General features: G+C 32.6%; 1 protein-coding gene across 1 annotated transcript; it reads left to right on the plus strand.

Annotated features, from left to right (window-relative positions):
- Positions 1 to 350: 350 nt before the first annotated feature.
- On the plus strand, positions 351 to 17,307 carry LOC113068540 (adenosine 3'-phospho 5'-phosphosulfate transporter 1-like). Its single transcript, XM_026241275.1, has 5 exons — positions 351 to 599; positions 2,186 to 2,364; positions 3,200 to 3,360; positions 14,806 to 15,084; positions 16,173 to 17,307. The coding sequence occupies exons 1-5, from the start codon at positions 580 to 582 to the stop codon at positions 16,827 to 16,829; spliced, it is 1,296 nt and encodes a 431-aa protein (XP_026097060.1). The 5' UTR covers positions 351 to 579; the 3' UTR covers positions 16,830 to 17,307.
- The last annotated feature ends 2,109 nt before the right edge of the window (positions 17,308 to 19,416 follow it).

A 19,416-nucleotide genomic window follows, 5' to 3' on the forward strand; every position in this document is an offset into this window, starting at 1 on the left:
CTTTTTAATTATTATTATTATATTCAAATATAGGACATACATCGGGAAAACAACATCTGTACATCAATAAAGTCTCTAATTTGTTGTATTTTTCTTTCGTAAAGTTTTTTATTATATTCATACTGTACGTGTCGCCTGACGTCAGAGGAGCGCCACACATTGAAGCGCATTTAGAGTCTGGGCCGAAAAAGAATTCAAAGTAAAAGTCTCTCACAAAGAATAACGAACCCCTCCCACAACCCCAAGGACATTTAACTCTCTCAACTGTGTCAACACGACTAAACATCGAAATATTTACCGAAGCCTTGCGACACTAAATCCAAGAGAAAACTATACGGATATGTGAAGGAGGGACTTCTTTCGCAACCGGAAGTACCGTGAACAACTCAGTACGGATGCACTCATGAATGAAGCAGGCCGAGAAGTTTCGGGTCAGAAACATTTGGGATTTGACCGGATCCTGGACGGTGATCGTTTAATCTCTGTCTGAAGGCTTCATCGATTCATGCCCGGCGCTGGAGCTCGTTTGGAGAAGTCTCCCAGCGGCTGTTTTAGGGAGTTTTGAGGCGGTGCTGGAAAATGCCTGTGTTTCTATGGAGGTAACGTTACTCAAACATCAGAAAGACATTTAAATCTAACATTTCTGACGTCATTATACTGCTATCGATGCAACATTATTTTTTACGTGTAATTAGTTACATACTGCTTTTAATTACATGCTGTGCATTTCAGCTATTCATCAAAGAATCTCGAAAAAAATAACTTTTGAACCAGTAATAATTAATTATATTTTTACAGCAAATATTAGAATGATTTCTGAAGATCATGTGACACTGAGGCTGGAGAAATGATGCTAAAAATACAGCTGCACATCAGAGGAATAAATTATATTTTACAGTATATACACACAGAAAATACTTATTATAAATTGTAAAAACTATTTCAAATTTTTTCATGCAGCCTTGGTGAGCAGAAGAGACTCCTTTTTAAAAAAAAAAAAACATAAAAAAATTAATATCCTTTCTCTGTTTTATATATGATGTTCAGCACATTATAATTTTCCCACCCCAATATATATTTATTTAAATATTTTACACCATATTTACTATGTTTTTTTACCCCTTTATACACCGCTGTTTAAAAGTTTTGGATCAGTAAGATTTTTAATGTTTTTAAAGAAGTCTCTTCTGTTCATCAAGGCTGTTTATTTGATCAAAAATACAGAAAACAACACTAATATTGTGAAATATATTTTTATATATTTTATAATAGAATGTGCAATTTTGAAACATTTGATACAACTTTCTAAATATATTTTAACAATATTAAAATGTGTTTATATTAAATTAATGCATAAACGTGAAAACATTTTGTTGCTTAATATATATTTTTGGAGCCTGTGGTACTTTTTTTTCATTCTCCGATGAATAAAACCGAAAAAGAACAGTGTTTATTTCAAATATAAATGTTTTCTATCACTTTTGTTTATGAATTTAACATCAAAGGTATTAAATTATTTTTAAATAATAATTACTGATCCCAAACGTTTGAATGCTACTGTATATATATTGTTAGAAAAAAAAATCTATTTTAAATAAACGCTGTTCCTTTTAACTTTTCATTCATCATAGAATCCTCACAGTTTCCCCCCCAAAAAAATGAAGCAGCAACATTGCTAATAACTATATTATTCTGATTTCTGAAGATCATGTGACACTGAAGACTGGAGAAATGATGCTGAAAATACAGCTGTGCATCACAGAAATAAATTATTAAAAAATATATATTTAAAATAGAAAACCGTTATTTTAAATTACAATAATATTTCACAGTATTAATTTTTTTTTTCTCTATTTCTGACTAAATAAACACAGCCTTGTTGAGCAGAAGATACTTCTTTCAGAAACACTACACATCTTACTGATCCCAAACTTTATAGAATTTATGAGTAGATTAATTCCAGAAGGGTAGAGTTTATAATGATGTGCTCCTTCTTCATCAGTGTTCAGTTAGTGGTCTAATGACAGGTAACCGGTGGGGCGGGGGTAAGTTGTGCCGCCCTGAGCTCGGAACACAAAGCCCTTCTGTTGGAATGGGATCAGACCTGCTGGAGCTCACACGAAACACAGGAAGCTGATTTCTCTTCTCTGATTCCAAGAGTGATGCATGATGTTTTTCTCTGTAGCTTGTGTTGGTGTGTTCTTCCGTCTGTGCTGGCGGACGCTGACGACGCTTCGCTGCTCGGAGGATGGCAGGACGTGTGGCTCTTCCGCTTGTTCCTCAATGTTTTGGGCTACGCCACCATCATCATCCCTGGATATTTTCTCATCAGCTACTTCAAGCGAAATAACTATCTAGAAACAGGTTTGTTGAAGCAACCCAATCTGAGCTCACTGACTTCTGTTGGTTCCCAGCTCGAATGAAGTGAAGTCATAGAATGCATTTCAGTAAAAAAAAAAAAAAAAAAAAAAAATATATATATATATATATATAAAATTATTAATACAAATTTTATTAAAGTTTATTTTTCCTCTCTTATGTCAATTACGGTATGTGTTTTTTCTCTCTCATATTTTCCTTCTATTTCCACTATAATTTTTTCCAGTTTAATAAAAAATAAAATGTATGTTTTTGTTCCTTAAGTTGACAGTAAGTTTTATTTTTACCACATAATGTTTCCAACTTATAACCACTATATTTTTTATTTTTCTGCCACAGAATTTAATTAAAATTCTTCTGCCTTCAACTTATTTGTTTTATTTTTAATAATTTTTTTTTTTCTACTACCATTTATTTTTTCTGCTTCAATTATGATTTTTATTAATAAATATTTAATTAATTTAAATGTAAGATTTTTAATACTTTACAATTTCATACATATTTATTTGCATTTCAGTAATGATTTTTATTTATTTTCTATTATTATTATTTTTATTTTTATGCCACATAGTGTCTTCAACTTATTTGTTTTTGTTTTAAATTTAAATTTCTTTATTTTTCTACCACTTTTCCCCAATGTATGACCACTATATTAAAAAAAATTCTTTTTTACATTTTTTTACTACTTAAGCTTATTATATTATCAGTTTTATTTGTTGATTTTCATTACCATTTTCTCTCTGTATTTGGAGCTGAGCGTGAGTCAGATTAAAGTAGTGGTCAAGCGTGATTCCTGACGTCCTGCTGATGTTGTCTGCAGGTCGAGGGCTCTGTTTTCCTCTCATAAAGACGTGTGTGTTTGGGAATGAAGCGAAGAGTGCACTGCTGGATGATGTTTCACCGGCGGTCAGAAACGAGTCTGAATCCAGTTCATCTGCTCGACAGGCCGTCAAACTCCTCTTCTGCGCTACTGGACTCCAGGTTAGACATCTATAGTTAAACGCCTCCACAATAACATCTGCACATATCAGTATTTATGTGTCTTTTACTATATGCACAAGTTAATATTCGCCATTTGTTCACCATGAAGGCAGTACAATATTCTGATTTTATATTAAAAAAAAAAAAAAAAAGTTAGATTCTCAATAGTGTAATTACAGTGTATATATACTGTAATATATATTTATTTATACAGTAATATATATTTATGTATACAGTATATATATTTATTTAAACTATATATATATATATATATATATATATATATATATATATATATATATATATATATATATATATATATATATTTAAAAAAACTTTTTTTTTTAAATAAATGTTTAATTTAAATGTAAGATTTTTAATACTTTATAATTCCATAGATATTTCTTTGCATTTCAGAATTTTTTTATTTTATTATTATTATTATTTTTTTTTTACAGTATGCATTACTTTATTTATTAGGGCTCAAGCCTGGAGGGCGAGAGCCCTATTGTTTTCCTTAGGATTATTTGTTATTAGGGCTCAAGCCTGGAGGGCGAGAGCCCTATTGTTTTCCTTAGGATTATTTTTTATTATTATTATTATTTTTTTCCAACGTTACGGGGGCTTTTGGGGTCCTTAACATGCTCGAAAACTCTTGAAATTTGGCACACACCTTGGAACCTGCGGCCATTAGGGCTGGGCAGAGACAGATATACGGGCGTGGCACAGGGGCTCTACAGCGCCCCCTGGAATACTGAGGGCCATATATCATACATACTTGCACGTAGACACACGAAACTCGGTACACATGTAGATCTCATCAAACCAAACAACTTTCGTACTGCATGTCATAGGCTCCGCCCAACAGGAAGTTGGTTATTTAGGGTTTAGTATTCATATTTTTCGTCAAAGTTGTGGGGGCTTTTGGGGTCCTTAACATACTCAAAAACTCTTGAAAATTTGCGCACACTTTGGAATCTGTGGCCTTTAGGAGCCTGCAGAGGCTGGGACCCAGGCGTGGCACAAGGGCTCTACGGCGCCCCCTGGATCACAGTCAGAAATGTTGATGTATAGCTCACACATACTCACACATATGCATATGAAACTCAGTACACATATAGATCTCATCGTGCCGAACAACTTTCCTATTGCATGTCATAGGCTCCGCCCAACAGGAAGTCAGCTATTTAGAGTTATGTAAAAAGCGCATGCTCTGGAATTTGAAATACTTGTCATAGGTTTTTTTGCAGATTGCCACCAAATTCGGTCAACATGATCTCAAGACATTGGGGATGAAAAATTGCCAGGGGATTTTTGATATCTCTAACGGTTTGCTCGTGGCGAGGTGTTGAAATTATGGCGAGAAATGAGAAACAGGAAGTGTCTAATACCATCCACATACATTTCCTGATTTTAATCAAACTTCATCAGATTATTCTTTGTATGATGTCGATCGCATATATGTGACTATTAGGAGTCAAAGTTATAGCGCCACCAACTGGCAGCAGGAAGTGTGTCATTTTCAAAATGCTTTGAATTCAGCATCTTATTATTACTCAATTTGCTTCAAACTTCATCAGAATAATGTTAAAACACAGCCTATATAAATCTGCTGGGGGGATATTGATATCTAAAAATATTGTTGCCGTGGCAACATGTTAAACTGGAATACTTCTCAGGTGATTTTGAGGCATATAACATGCTTAGAATTTCATCAAACTCAGAACACATATCAGTATTTATGATAACTAGACACTGGCAAAAGTTCATAAGAGGGCGTGGAAGAGGCACTCTATAGCGCCACCTTTTGTCAAAAGTGGGGGGGGGTTAGTTTTAGCTACAGACACCAAACTCGGTACAAAAATTGTTCTCATCAAGACGGACAACTTTCTAATTCACAGTCATCAGCTACGATCAACAGGAAGTCAGCTATTTTGATTTGAATGTGGATTTTTTTTTACATTTAGCTGTGAATTAATGCATACTGCTCAGAGGAGAGTAACACTATACACACCAAATTTTGTCTACATGATGCCAAAACATTTTAAACAACTTAAATTGCCAATAGATTTTGGATAGCTTGAACGGTTTTGTCTCTGTGATTTTTTTTAAATGACATTAAAAATGGAATTATTAATTTTCCTGCATTTTTTAATTCCAAACACTTCAAAACCTTTTTTCATACAGACAAAAAGTCATTCTGAGTAAATATGGATAGTTTCACGACTTTACAACACTGTATGGGTAACAGAAAATTAAAAAACTGTCAGACATCTCATCTCACTTCTGTCCCTCTGTTTGAGTGTGTGTGCTTAGACTTCCATTGTCTGAGAGAAATTGCGCCCCTACAGGTGCAATTACCGGAGTTTTAGTTTCTCTTTTAAATCGGTTAAAATACAAATAAATACTTAGATTTAATTCACACTGACAAGCTAAACCAACATATATGATTATTACCGGGTCAGGGCTCATTAATAATTGATGTGTGGTCAGTGATACGTGAGAAACAGGAGAGATTAATCACCGCTCTGAGCAGGAGTGTGGAATGACGAGCTCAGAAAAAACGAGTTTATTCTTGTTTCATAGCTATTAAGAATAAAGTATTGCAGCGATATCACACAATTCACAAATTAGAACACACCAAGAGCTAAATTAAGATGTTTTTGAACTGTTTGTGTGAAAATTAAATATTTGTGGCTGCCTATCTGAAATCACCGCTCCGATCAGCGCGCACTGTGCCACAAGTTCAAAACTAACAAATTTATTCTTGTTTAAGAGCTTTTTAAAATAAAATATTGCCATAAATGCACACAATACACACATTATAACACAACAAGAGCTAAATACAGGTGTTTGTGACCCGTTTAAGTGTGCAAGACTATTTGAAAGCGCGACTGGCACAATAACATATCTCTCTCGAGCTGCAGGATTCTGCCTTTCGTCGTACGAACGAACACATCACGGACAAGATTATTTCAAAATACATAATAGCTTGGCGAATATAAACGAAAACAGCCACGTGAACATAAACTGTTGAGAAATAAATCTGAAGTGGATCTACTGGATTTGAATATTAAGTGACCGCATATACCAGCTGCTTCTGTCTTCAATTTTAATCTATATATATAAAAAAGGAGACTCATTTGTCTTGGCTGCTTTTTTAATGTAGCGTATTTATTTATTTACTATTTATACATTTTGTATAATTTCATAGTTTATGTATTACAATTATAAAAACAAAAAAATAAATTTAGCCACTCACATAGAAATATCTTAGGCCTTATCCTTTTCTGACAGTTTTAGGGATTTTAAAAAATCCTAAAAAACCTTATTTGTGCTGCAAATAATAATTTCAAACTCATTTGATACTGACCTATGACATCCTCTGACATGCTATTTATTTGAATTTACATAATGTCATGGATGTAACAGTAAATCTGTTCAGCTCACAGATGAAGACTAAGCTGTAATGCAAGCAGAACACTTATAAATCATTTAAGGATTTGATAACACTGTAAAATAATGTCTTATTTGCTAACATTAGTAAATGCATTGGTAACACTTTATAATAACTGCACTCATTAGTAAATAGTCAGTTCGTGCTTTATAAAGTCTTGTCCCAACATTAATAGTCATTAGTAAGCAGCTTATAAATACAGCTATAAATAACTTTTTCTTGGTTTATAAGGACATATTTTAAAAAGGAGAGTAAAAGGTCAATTATCTTCCTAAGAAAAATAAAAATAAACAAACACAACACAGATTGATACAGAAATATTTATTTCAATATGCAATAAAAGGAAACTGTACACTTGAATTATATATATATATATATATATATATATATATATATATATATATGTGTGTGTTGGTATGTGGGAAGCACAGTTTTTGAGTGCACTGTAGACTTGCTCTCCAGGTGGATTCTGGTTGTATGCAGTCCATAAGGTATGGCTTTGTGTGTACATGTGAACAAGGAGAGGACACAAGACGTTTGAGATCATTTTTAATGGAGTTCAAGTAATAAAGAAAGACATTTGTTATGCATCTACATCCGTCTGCATGGACTCTGTACGTGTTTTAAACTTGCTAACCCCTATTATCAACGGCATTGGAAAGCCAATACACACACACAGACACATGTATATATATATATATATATATATATATATATATATATATATATATACTTGATAAAAAAAAAAAAAAAAAAAAAATATATATATATATATATATATATATATATATATATATATATATATATATATATATATATATATATATACTTGATAATATATATATATATATATATATATATATATATATATATATATATATATATATATATATATATATATATATATATATATATATATATATATTTTTTTTTTTTTTATTTATTTTTTTTTTTTTTTATCAAGTGTACAGCTGTACAGTTTCTTTTTATCCATCTTGAAAAAATATTTCTGTGTTCTGTATCCCTCTGTGTTGTGTTTGACTTTTTAGTTTGGTAGATGAATGTTCCTTTAAATCTCATTTGTGAATGATTTAAATGTATAAATAGTCTTTGCTTTAGATGAGCTCACAAAGGACTGTCACCATTAGGACTCCCTATGCATAGGGCCCGGGATCTTGTGCAGCGCCCCTGCTGACAACTAGAATAATGTTATAATACTTAAAGTATGAAAATACAATGATTGAACTTTATAGCTTAAGAACAAAACATTTATAGCTGTATTTATGAACTGTTTAATAATGCCTATTAAAGGAGTGCTATTATTATTTTTCAAATTTAGTTATACTGTAATGTTGTTGTTTCAGCATAAAAAAAAGTTCTGCAAAGTTACTAAGCTGAAAGTCCAATTCAAAAGGAGATATTTTATTTAACAAAAAACACTTTTTAAAAACTATAATGAACAAATTGTTTGGACTACAACAAATATTGTCCGGGATTTGTGATTTCACAAATATGGACGAATGGGATGAGAATTGGTTGAGCTGCACTATAGAAAGCAACGAGTGTGATACATATGTAGTTGACCATGAAGCCTGGAAGAGAAAAACAAAACTCCTTATATTCAGGTGTGAAGAATTATTAGGCATTTTTTCCTTTACTGATAAAATAAGCCCAAAAAAAGGTTTAACTCAGATTGAAAAATGTGTTTCTAAAGTTATATATATTGTTCTGTGAATGTGATTTCAAAGTCTAGATGATTCGGATTAACCCTTTAATTGCCGTATCCCTTAAAACCTGACTGCCAGAGTGCTATTGTGAATGCATGTGCCCGCTTGGCACAGTTTACCTGATGCCACAGGGGTGGTGTTGCACTGATGGCTTGAGCCCGCCATCGCTGCTTGCAGCTATATTTATTATTATTTTTCTTCAAGGTTTCGGGGGCTTTTGGGGCCCTTAACATGCTTAAAAAGTCTTGAAAATTGGCACACAGATTGGAACCTGCGGCCATTAGGGCCGGGCAGAGACTGATACACGGGCGTGGCACAGGGGCTCTACAGCGCCCCCTGGAATACTGAGGGCCATATATCATACATACTTGCACGTAGACACATGAAACTCGGTACACATGTAGATCTCATCAAACCAAACAACTTTTGTACTGCATGTCATAGGCTCCGCCCAACAGGAAGTTGGATATTTAGGGTTTAGTATTCATATTTTTCGTCAAAGTTGTGGGGGCTTTTGGGGTCCTTAACATACTCAAAAACTCTTGAAAATTTGCGCACACTTTGGAATCTGTGGCCTTTAGGAGCCTGCAGAGGCTGGGACCCGGGCGTGGCACAGGGGCTCTATGGCGCCCCCTGGAACACAGTCATAAATGTTGATGTATAGCTCACACATACTTGCTCGTATTAATATGAAACTCAGTACACATATAGATCTCATCGTGCTGAACAACTTTCGTACTGCATGTCATTCGGCTCCGCCCAACAGGAAGTCAGCTATTTAGAGTTATGTAAAAAGCGCATGCTCTGGAATTTGAAATACTTGTCATAGGTTTTTTTGCCGATTGCCACCAAATTCGGTCAACATGATCTCAAGACATTGGGGATGAAAAATTGCCAGGGGATTTTTGATATCTCGAACGGTTTGCTCGTGGCGAGGTGTTGAAATTATGGCGAGAAATGAGAAACAGGAAGTGTCTAATACCATCCACATACATTTCCTGATTTTAATCAAACTGCATCAGATTATTCGTTGTATGATGTCGATCGCATATATGTGACTATTAGGAGTCAAAGTTATAGCGCCACCAACTGGCAGCAGGAAGTGTGTCATTTTCAAAATGATTTGAATTCAGCATCTTATTTTTACTCGATTTGCTTCAAACTTCATCAGAATAATGTTAAAACACAGCCGATATAAATCTTCTGGGGGATATTGATATCTAAAAATATTGTTAAATGTTAAACTGTTAAACATGTTAAACTGGAATACTTCTCAGGTGATTTTGAGGCATATAACATGCTTAGAATTTCATCAAACTCAGAACACATATCAGTATTTATGATAACTAGACACTGGCAAAAGTTCATAAGAGGGCGTGGAAGAGGCACTCTATAGCGCCACCTTTTGTCAAAAGTGGCGGGGTTAGTTTTAGCTACAGACACCAAACTCGGTACAAAAATTTTTCTTATCAAGACGGACAACTTTCTAATTCACAGTCATCAGCTACGATCAACAGGAAGTCAGCTATTTTGATTTGAATGTGGATTTTTTTTTACATTTAGCTGTGAATTAATGCATACTGCTCAGAGGAGAGTAACACTATACACACCAAACTTTGTCTACATGATGCCAAAACATTTTAAACAACTTAAATTGCCAATGGATTTTGGATAGCTTAAACGGTTTTGTCGTGGTGATTTTTTTAAATGACAGTAAAAATTTAATTATTAATTTTCCTGCATTTTTAAATTCCAAACACTTCAAAACCTTTTTTCGTACAGAAAAAAAGTCATTCTGAGTAAATATGGATAGTTTCACGACTTTACAACACTGTATGGATAACAGAAAATTAAAAAACTGTCAGACATCTCATCTCACTCTGTCCCTCTGTTTGAGTATATGTGCTTCAGACTTCCATTGTCTGAGAGAAATAGCGCCCCTACAGGTTCAATTCCCGGACTTTTACTTTCACTTTTAAATCGGTTAAAAATACAAATAAATACTTAGATTTAATTCACACTGACAAGCTAAACCAACATATCTGATTATTACCGGTTCAGGGCTCATGGATAAATTATTTCTGGCCAGAGATACGTGAGAAATAGGAGAGATGAATCACCGCTGTGATCACGAGCGTCTGGAGTAAAGAGCTCAGAAAAAACGAATTTATTCCTGTTTTAAAGCTTTTAAAAATAAATTATTACAGCGATATCACACAATCAACCAATTAGAACACACCAAGAGCTAAATTCAGATGTTTTTGAACTGTTTGTGTGAAAATGAAATATTTGTGGCTGCCTATCTGAAATCACGCCTCCGATCAGCGCGTACAGTGTCGAGCTCAAAACAAACGAATTTATTCTTGTTTAAGAGCTTTTTTAAATAAAATATTACCACAAATGCACACAATAAACCCATTGTAACACTACAAGAGCTAAATGCAGGTGTTTGTGACCCGTTTAAGTGTGCAAGACTATTTGAAAGCGCCACTGGCAGAATAACATATATCTCTCGAGCTGCAGGATTCTGCCTTTCGTCGTACGAACGAACACATCACAGACAAGATTATTTCAAAATACATAATAGCTTGGCGACTATAAACGAAAACAGCCACGTGAACATAAACTGTTGAGAAATAAATCTGAAACGGATCTACTGGATTTTAATATTAAGTGACCGCATATACCAGCTGCTTCTGTCTTCAATTTTGATCCATATAAAAAATGAAACTCATTCATCTTGGCTGCTTTTTTTAATGTGTGTACGTATTTATTCATTTATTTATTTATTTATTTATTTATTTATTTATTTATTTATTTATTTATTTATTTATTTATTTTTTATTTATTTATTTATTTATTTATTTATTTATTATTTTGCTCTAACAAGAATTAATCTATATTTAATTAAATCAATTACATTTTATTTTACATTTGATTTGTCCATTTCTGCATCTAAACGCCTAAAAACCTAAAACATGCTCTATTATACTATTGTTAGCAATTTCTTTATCGTCCAATTTATCTGGTGTACACTTTTATTTTCATAATAAACTTGTTTGTTAGATTATACACAGTTACAGTGGTCTATAATAAATATTGACAGGTTTTATTCAAGCTGTTTAGAATGATTGCAGCAGGCAAATGTTTTGAAATGTAAATAAAATAAAAAAATTTTAAATAAATAAATAAATAAAAAACATTGGAAAAGAATAACTGTTGTACATTTTTATACATTTTGTATAATTTCATAGTTTATGCATTATAGTTATAAAAACAAATAAATTTAGCCACTCACATAAAATCTTATAGGCCTTATCCTTTTCTGACAGTTTTAGGGATTTTTAAAAATCCTAAAAAACCTTATTTGTGCTGCAAATAATAATTTCAAACTCAAACAGTAAATATTCAGTTCATGCTTTATAAAGCCTTGTCCCAATATTAATAGTCAGTAGTAAGCAGTTTATAAATACAGCTATAAAAAGCTTGTTCTTGGGTTATAAGCACATTTATTAAAAAGGAGAGTAAAGGGTCAGTTATCTTCCTATGAAAAATAAAAAAACAAAAAAAAAAAAACAAACAACAACACAGATTGATACAGAACTCAGAAATTTTATTGTGGATTTATGATAAAATCAGCCTGTAAATGAATTCATACTCCTCCAAGAAGACACAAGTTCACAGCAAACTTTTTTAACATGAAGCTAATATACTGAAGATGTTAAATTGCGAATGGGTTTAGGATAGCTTAAATGGTGTGGCCATAGCGATTTATTAAAGTAACATAAAAAAATACAATCGTTATTTTACTATATCTTTAAAATTTTTCATTCCAACTCTTCATAATTTTTTATATACGTAGAAGTCATCATTTGAAGGAAGCACAGTAAGTTTCATAGCTTTATCATTTTCAAGAGCCAGCATAAAATTAAAACTATCATAACTTATAAATCAAGCTTGCAATTCTTAGTTCCAATAATGACCACCAGATGGAGCTATAGGATTACTTTTAAATAATTATTGTAAAACAAGTATGATTTAAATCATTTATAGAAATCTTTCAAAGAAAAATAATATGTATTTTATGTATTTTACTGATAAAATGACCCTCACTTAATTAGAATAACAAGCTGAAGTATTGTGAACTGTATATTAAGAATAATTCTTTATAAGCTTTATGGACAGATACGTTTTGAGTGACTCTTGAAGGTTCAGCACCACATCCTCTTTTACCACTGTTTAAAGAATTTATCTTACAGAACAGGTGTGAATGAATTTTGGATAGCTTGAATGATTTTGCGTGGTGATTTTTTGAAATAACAGTAAAAAAGTAACCAGTAAATGTCTTTTATTTTTTTAAAGTGCAGCTTCTAAACACTTCAAAAAAATGTACACATAGCAGACAAGTCATTCTGAGGAAATATGCATAGTTCCATGACTATACAACATTATATGGATGATAGAAAATTAAAAAACTATCATACATCTGATGTCACTCTGTCCCTCTGTCACTGTGGTTAATGTGTGTGTGTGTGTGTGTGTGTGTTTGTGTGTGTGTTAAGTGAATTAGGTGTGAAACTATCAGGGAGCATTTAGTCTCCAGCGCCAACATTTTACAGAACTGCCACTTTCCTGGAGTCTCAGAATTACAATGTGCCAGGTTCTGAGAGATCTAAGATTCCAAAAAATTATTTAATTAGAATACTATGAAGTATTGTGAAATACTATATATTAAGACTTTATATATAGGCTTAATTAACAGATTAGAGTGACTCGTGAAGGACCAGCACCACCTCCTCTTGTCCGATGGTTTGAGGAATATATCTTCCAGAATCCGGGATTAAGATTTAGGAGCTCATTTTTATTCCACCTCCTTTCCTGAAAGTCTGTCTTGCAGAATTGACTAAAAATTAATCTTCACATTAATTCCTAATTATTTTGCAATTCTTTTTGTCAGTTCTTCTTGACCTGTTTTTCTCTTCCAGCTTTCCTGGACTATTGTATAGCACTCATAAATGATTAAATAAAAAATAATGGTAGTTATTAAGATTGATATGGTTTGGAATTGGTAAAATGTGCTTGGAAAAAAATCACAATAAAACAATGTTTTAATGTTTAATTTGGAATATTAACTGACATGAATGAATGCTATATAAATATTGTTCATGTTAACATAATGTTTATAAATGAAATCTTATTGTAAAGTGTTACTAAAGTTATATAAATATATATATTGTTCTGTGAATGTGATTTTAAAGTCTAGATGATTCGGATTAACCCTTTAACTGCCATATCATTTAAAACCTCACTGCCAGAGGGATATTGTGAATGCATGTGCCCGCTGGGCACAGTTTACCTGATGCCACCGGGGTGGCGATGGCATTGGTGGCTTGAGCCCGCCATCGCTGCTTGCAGCTATATTTTGTAGTTGTTTTTGTAATCCCCATGATTCTCACTAGTTTAATTACAGTATTTATTATTTAAATAGTATTATTTGGTTTAAGAAGTTATTTTATTATTATTAATGTCTGCACAAGTTTATAGTTTTCATGTGTTAACAAGAATGTCTACTATATATATATATATATATATATATATAATTTTTATTTTAACCATTTACGTGTGTTCACAATATCTGCAATATATATTTTTTTATTATTTATTGTTTAATTAAAATTACCATGAAATACCAATTTATTTATATTTTATGTCCATTTTTTAAATTATTTTATTATTTAATGAACATCACCATAAAAGCAGCGTAACATATATATTTATATAAAAAAAAATATATATATATATATATATATATTATTATTAATCATTTATTTATTTTATATATTTATTTAATTTAATTTCCTTTATTTTCAGTAGTAATACTCAATAATTCTTTAATAATTTTTTTTTAAATGGTTTTATTTTTTATATATGATTTGATTGAGTTCAATCAATCACCTTTATTTATATAGTGCTTTAAACAAAATACATTGCCTCAAAGCACTGAACAACATTCATTTGGAAAACAGTGTCTCAATAATGCAAAATGATAGTTAAAGGCAGTTCATCATTGATTTCAGTGATGTCATCTCTGTTCAGTTGAAATAGTGTCTGTTTTTATTTGCAATCAAGTCAATGATAATGTATCGCTGAGTTGTTTGATTATTACTGTGTGCACAAGAGTTTTTCGCTGAACTCTTAGTAATGAGTGACTAGTGTTGATGTGCTCTCAGTAACGTCTCTGTGTGTTGTTCTGTGGTGCAGGCGTCGTACCTGACGTGGGGTGTTCTTCAGGAGCGGGTGATGACGCGCTCGTACGGCGCCGGCGAGGCGGAGGGCAGCGGCGAGCGCTTCAGAGACTCTCAGTTTCTGGTGTTCATGAACCGGATCCTGGCGCTGACGGTGTCCGGTCTGTGGTGCGTCCTTCTCAAACAGCCCCGCCACGGTGCACCCATGTACAAATACTCCTTCGCTTCTCTCTCCAACATCCTCAGCAGCTGGTGCCAGTATGAAGCGCTCAAATACATCAGCTTTCCCACACAGGTACAGCAATGCATTCTGGGTAAACCAGCTGCATGAGTTAAATAACACGTTTCATACACAAAGGTAATTCAAAGTTCTTTACATTAAAAGGATTTCAAGCAGATATTTAAGAAATAAATTTAACAGTAAAAAAAAAGAAAGAAGTAAAAACTAAAGATAGATTTGGCCATCTTTGAGTAGAGCATGAGGTTGTTTTTAAGTTTTTGTCGATATTTTCCTCACATTAACCCAAATTCAAAGTTCCATCATTTATTTATGCATTTGCATTTTTAGGGGGTTTGCTTAAAAAAAAAAAAAAAAAAAGTAAAATATTAAATAAAATAATATTAAATAATATAAATAATATAAAATAATATTAAATATTAAATAAAATAAAATATAAAATGTAAAATACAACATAAAATATAAAATAAAATAAAATGTAAAATATAAAATAAAATAATATAATATAAAATCTAAAATAAAATAAAATATAAAATGTAAAATACAACATAAAATATAAAATAAAATATAAAATAAAATAAAAAATATAATGTAATTAATATAATTAATTCCCATTATTTTCAGTTGTAATAGATTGATTCTCAACAGTGTAAATTATAGTGTTTCCTCTTTATATATATATATATATATATATATATATATATATATATATATATATAAGGATTTTTTATACATAGAATTATACAAAATATTTAATACAAGAATTTATATTAAAATGTAAGAATTTAGTTTTGAATTAAAGTTTTTAAATCACTGTGAAGGCAGTACAGCAAATATTAATTATGATTTACCAATTTTACCAATACTTTTAAAGTAATATAATTTCAGTGAACACAAATTTGTTTGTTTTTTTGGTGGCGAGATTAGGTTTTTATTCTAATGTTTTGATTCCAGGTTTGACATTGTATTTCGTGCACAAACTGATTTAAACGAAAAACATGAAAATAATCAAATCGGTATAGGTCTGTAATGTCCATCATGATGTTTCTGATCCCCTGCGTCCTACACATGGGTTGTGTTTCTTCTCAAATGTCAGATGTTCTCTGTGAGGTCAGTGTTCAGCTCGTGCTGTGTCTCCGTCGCAGGTTCTGGCCAAGGCCTCTAAGGTGATCCCCGTGATGCTGATGGGTAAGATCGTGTCACACAAGAGCTACGAGTACTGGGAGTACTTCACCGCCGTCCTGATCTCGCTGGGCGTCAGTATGTTCCTGCTCTCCAGCTCCATGGACAAACACCCGTCCACCGTCACCACCTTCTCCGGCGTGGTCATCCTCGGAGGATACATCGTCTTCGACAGCTTCACCTCCAACTGGCAGGACAACCTGTTTAAGTACAAGATGTCGTCGGTGCAGATGATGTTCGGCGTCAATCTGTTCTCGTGTCTGTTGACGGTGGGCTCTCTGCTGGAACAGGGCGCCCTCTTCGACTCGCTGGGCTTCATGACGCGTCACTCGGAGTTTGCGATGCACGCCGTGCTGCTGTCGGTGTGCTCCGCCTGCGGGCAGCTCTTCATCTTCTACACCATCTCTCAGTTCGGCGCGGCCGTCTTCACCATCATCATGACCCTGCGGCAGGCCATCGCCATCCTCCTGTCCTGCTTCCTGTACGGTCACGCCGTCACCCTGGTGGGCGGCTTCGGTGTGGGTGTGGTGTTCCTCGCCCTCTTCCTGCGCATCTACGCCCGCAGCCGCGTGAAGAAGAGCAGCAAGCGTCCCGTGCAGACACCCGTTCAGAAGGTTTAACCGAACGCTCGTTCGGATGTGTACAGAAGCCACATTTTCGTGGTTCATTCGTCTTTTTTTTGTTTGGTGTTGAACTGTTGGTTTGTGTTTTGGTACAGAAAGGGAAGGGATTTCGCCTGCGTGTGTGTGTGTGTGTGTGTGTGAAATGACTTGACGAGCCATCGAGTGAACACAGACTCTGATATCTGTGTACTTTGGTACTTAATACGTTCAGTTTTTCTATTTAAAGTTTGCTTTGAGAGGAAAATGAAGTGTTGTTGATGAGTGTTTGTTCACCCTTCGTTCATGTCTGGGTCATATTTCACAAAAAAAGTCCAAAGGAAAATATAAAGTTAATTAATAATTGTTTAAAATAAAACACACACACAATAAGAAATAGAAAAGACCATGTGGCCCTTTTTTTAGGAACCATTAAATTTTATGGCATAATGACATTATTTTTATCAAAACTGGATACGTTTTTCACTCACATGTGTGTAACTTCAGTGCAATGATACAATATCAAATTAGAAAGAAAATATTTAATTATGTAATAAGAAAAAAAAATATAAAAAAAACTTTCATGAAAATTAAGCATGTTTTCTGCCCAAAATTAACTTTATTACTATAAAATAATAAAATATTAAATAATAGTAAAATGTTAAAAGAAATAAGACACGATTTAGGCTTTTTAAGAACCGTTACATTACACCTTCTACATAATGACAATGTTTAAAAGAAATTTAAGCAAATGTTTTGCACAAATAATAACAATAATACTTATACTAATATTTTAATATTTTATATCATTATTTCCATACAGTAATAAAATACTAAATCAATAATGAAATATAATAAGAAATAAGACAATTTAAGCTTTTAAAACATTTGATTTTCATTCAAATTACATTTTATGATACATAATAGTACAATAGTGAAATATTAATAAAAAAACATGAGATGATAAAAGCTTTTTTTTATTTTTATTTAATTTTTATTTGCATAATGACATTGTTTTCCTTAAAATGAAGCCAATTCTGAGTCTCTTATTTTTATTATTATTATTTTCTTTTTATTATATATATATATATATATATATATATATATATATATATATATATATATATATATATATATAATTTTTTTTTTTTTTTTTTTTTTTTTTTTGCAATACAATAATACAGCTTTATTTGTTGTAGTTCCATAAATAGAAATACTATATTTTATGTGAATTATGAGCTAGACTTGACATGGTTTTGTGAGATTCACGGGTCACAAAAGCAGTTTTCCAAGTGAACTATTTTTCCTTTTAACCTTGGACTGAAACACGAGCTGTTTTGGACCAGTTTTGTGAGATTCTCTCTGTAATTTATCTCTAAGTCTCAGAAGGAAGAGGGTGTCAGGTGTGTTTATCACGCATTTTCATAACTCATAACCATAACTATAGCATTATAATCAGGCATGTTAAAGGCCAATTAACAAAGGTCCTTATTTAGTCTCCCCCATGTCATTCCAAACCTGCATTACTTTCTTAAAAAGAGAGCAGAATATTAATACGGCTCTATTCCATAATGCTGTTTTCTTTCTCATTACATGCTTTTATTGTATTGAAATAAAGCATGCATATTTTGATCTAATCCTGCCTTGTATTTTCTTGATTCAACAGAAGAAGTATCTCAAGTTTGGAATGACTCCAGTGTGAATGATGACGGGGATATTTTGGTGCGCTGTCGCTTTAAGAGTCTAAGGTCAGATGAGCGAGCCACTGAAAAATGTCACAGGTTTTGTGAAGAGCCTGGGGGAAGTATTTTTCATAAATGATCTACCATTAAAACACGTGCAGAAGTAATAAGAGAAGCCAATGAATCAATTTTACAGTGTGACTCAGTCCACATGTGTCTAGTGTTCGTTAGAACAGGATTTATTTCATTATATTGAAGAACCTGTTTGTTGCTGATAATAACTTTAAGTCTTTGTCAAGACTTTGATTTGCTCGTGCAGTAGCGATCTGCCTTCTCTTGCAGTTGTGAGAACTGAGTTTCTGTGGTGTTAAAAGTGTCAGGATGGATTCAGCACAAATAAACCGTCTGAGCGTGAGACAGGACGCCTGAATATTAGTTTTACTGTTCGAGCTCTTTGAGGAAGACGTGCTTGTTTACCAGAATATTAAGGTGAAATCTCTTTCGTCCTGCATCTTAATCCTTTTGCATGCTGCAGAATTATTTTTAAACTCTAATGAGGACTTAAATGTATTTCTTTCACTACTGGCTGTTATTATTAGCAATACAAATCTTCAATTATTAATTTATATGATTATTTAAGCATTACCAGGTGAATCCCATGAAGACTGTTACCATTCAGTGGCATTCAAATTATATTTTGCATAAATAAAATTATGCTTATTTTAGGACTTGAATTTGTTTTTGTTTTTTTTGCATTGTCATTTTAATGGCAATTACATCAGCAAAAATTAAACCTTTATTTTATATTTTTATTTTTTTGCATTGACATTTTCATGGCAATTATATCAGCACAAAAATAAATCAATATTTTAATTTTATTAAAAAATTTTTTTTTTTGCATTGACATTTTAATGGCAATTACATCA

This window comes from Carassius auratus, linkage group LG45M (assembly GCF_003368295.1).
Source record: "Carassius auratus strain Wakin linkage group LG45M, ASM336829v1, whole genome shotgun sequence".
NCBI lineage: Eukaryota > Metazoa > Chordata > Actinopteri > Cypriniformes > Cyprinidae > Carassius > Carassius auratus.

Bases quoted from the DNA above. Each gene is read 5' to 3' on its own strand.
- LOC113068540 (XM_026241275.1), top strand. From the start codon at position 580: ATGCCTGTGTTTCTATGGAG. The intron at 2,365-3,199 runs GTTTGTTGAAGC...TGTTGTCTGCAG, and splicing joins AAATAACTATCTAGAAACAG to GTCGAGGGCTCTGTTTTCCT. The intron at 3,361-14,805 runs GTTAGACATCTA...TCTGTGGTGCAG, and splicing joins TCTGCGCTACTGGACTCCAG to GCGTCGTACCTGACGTGGGG.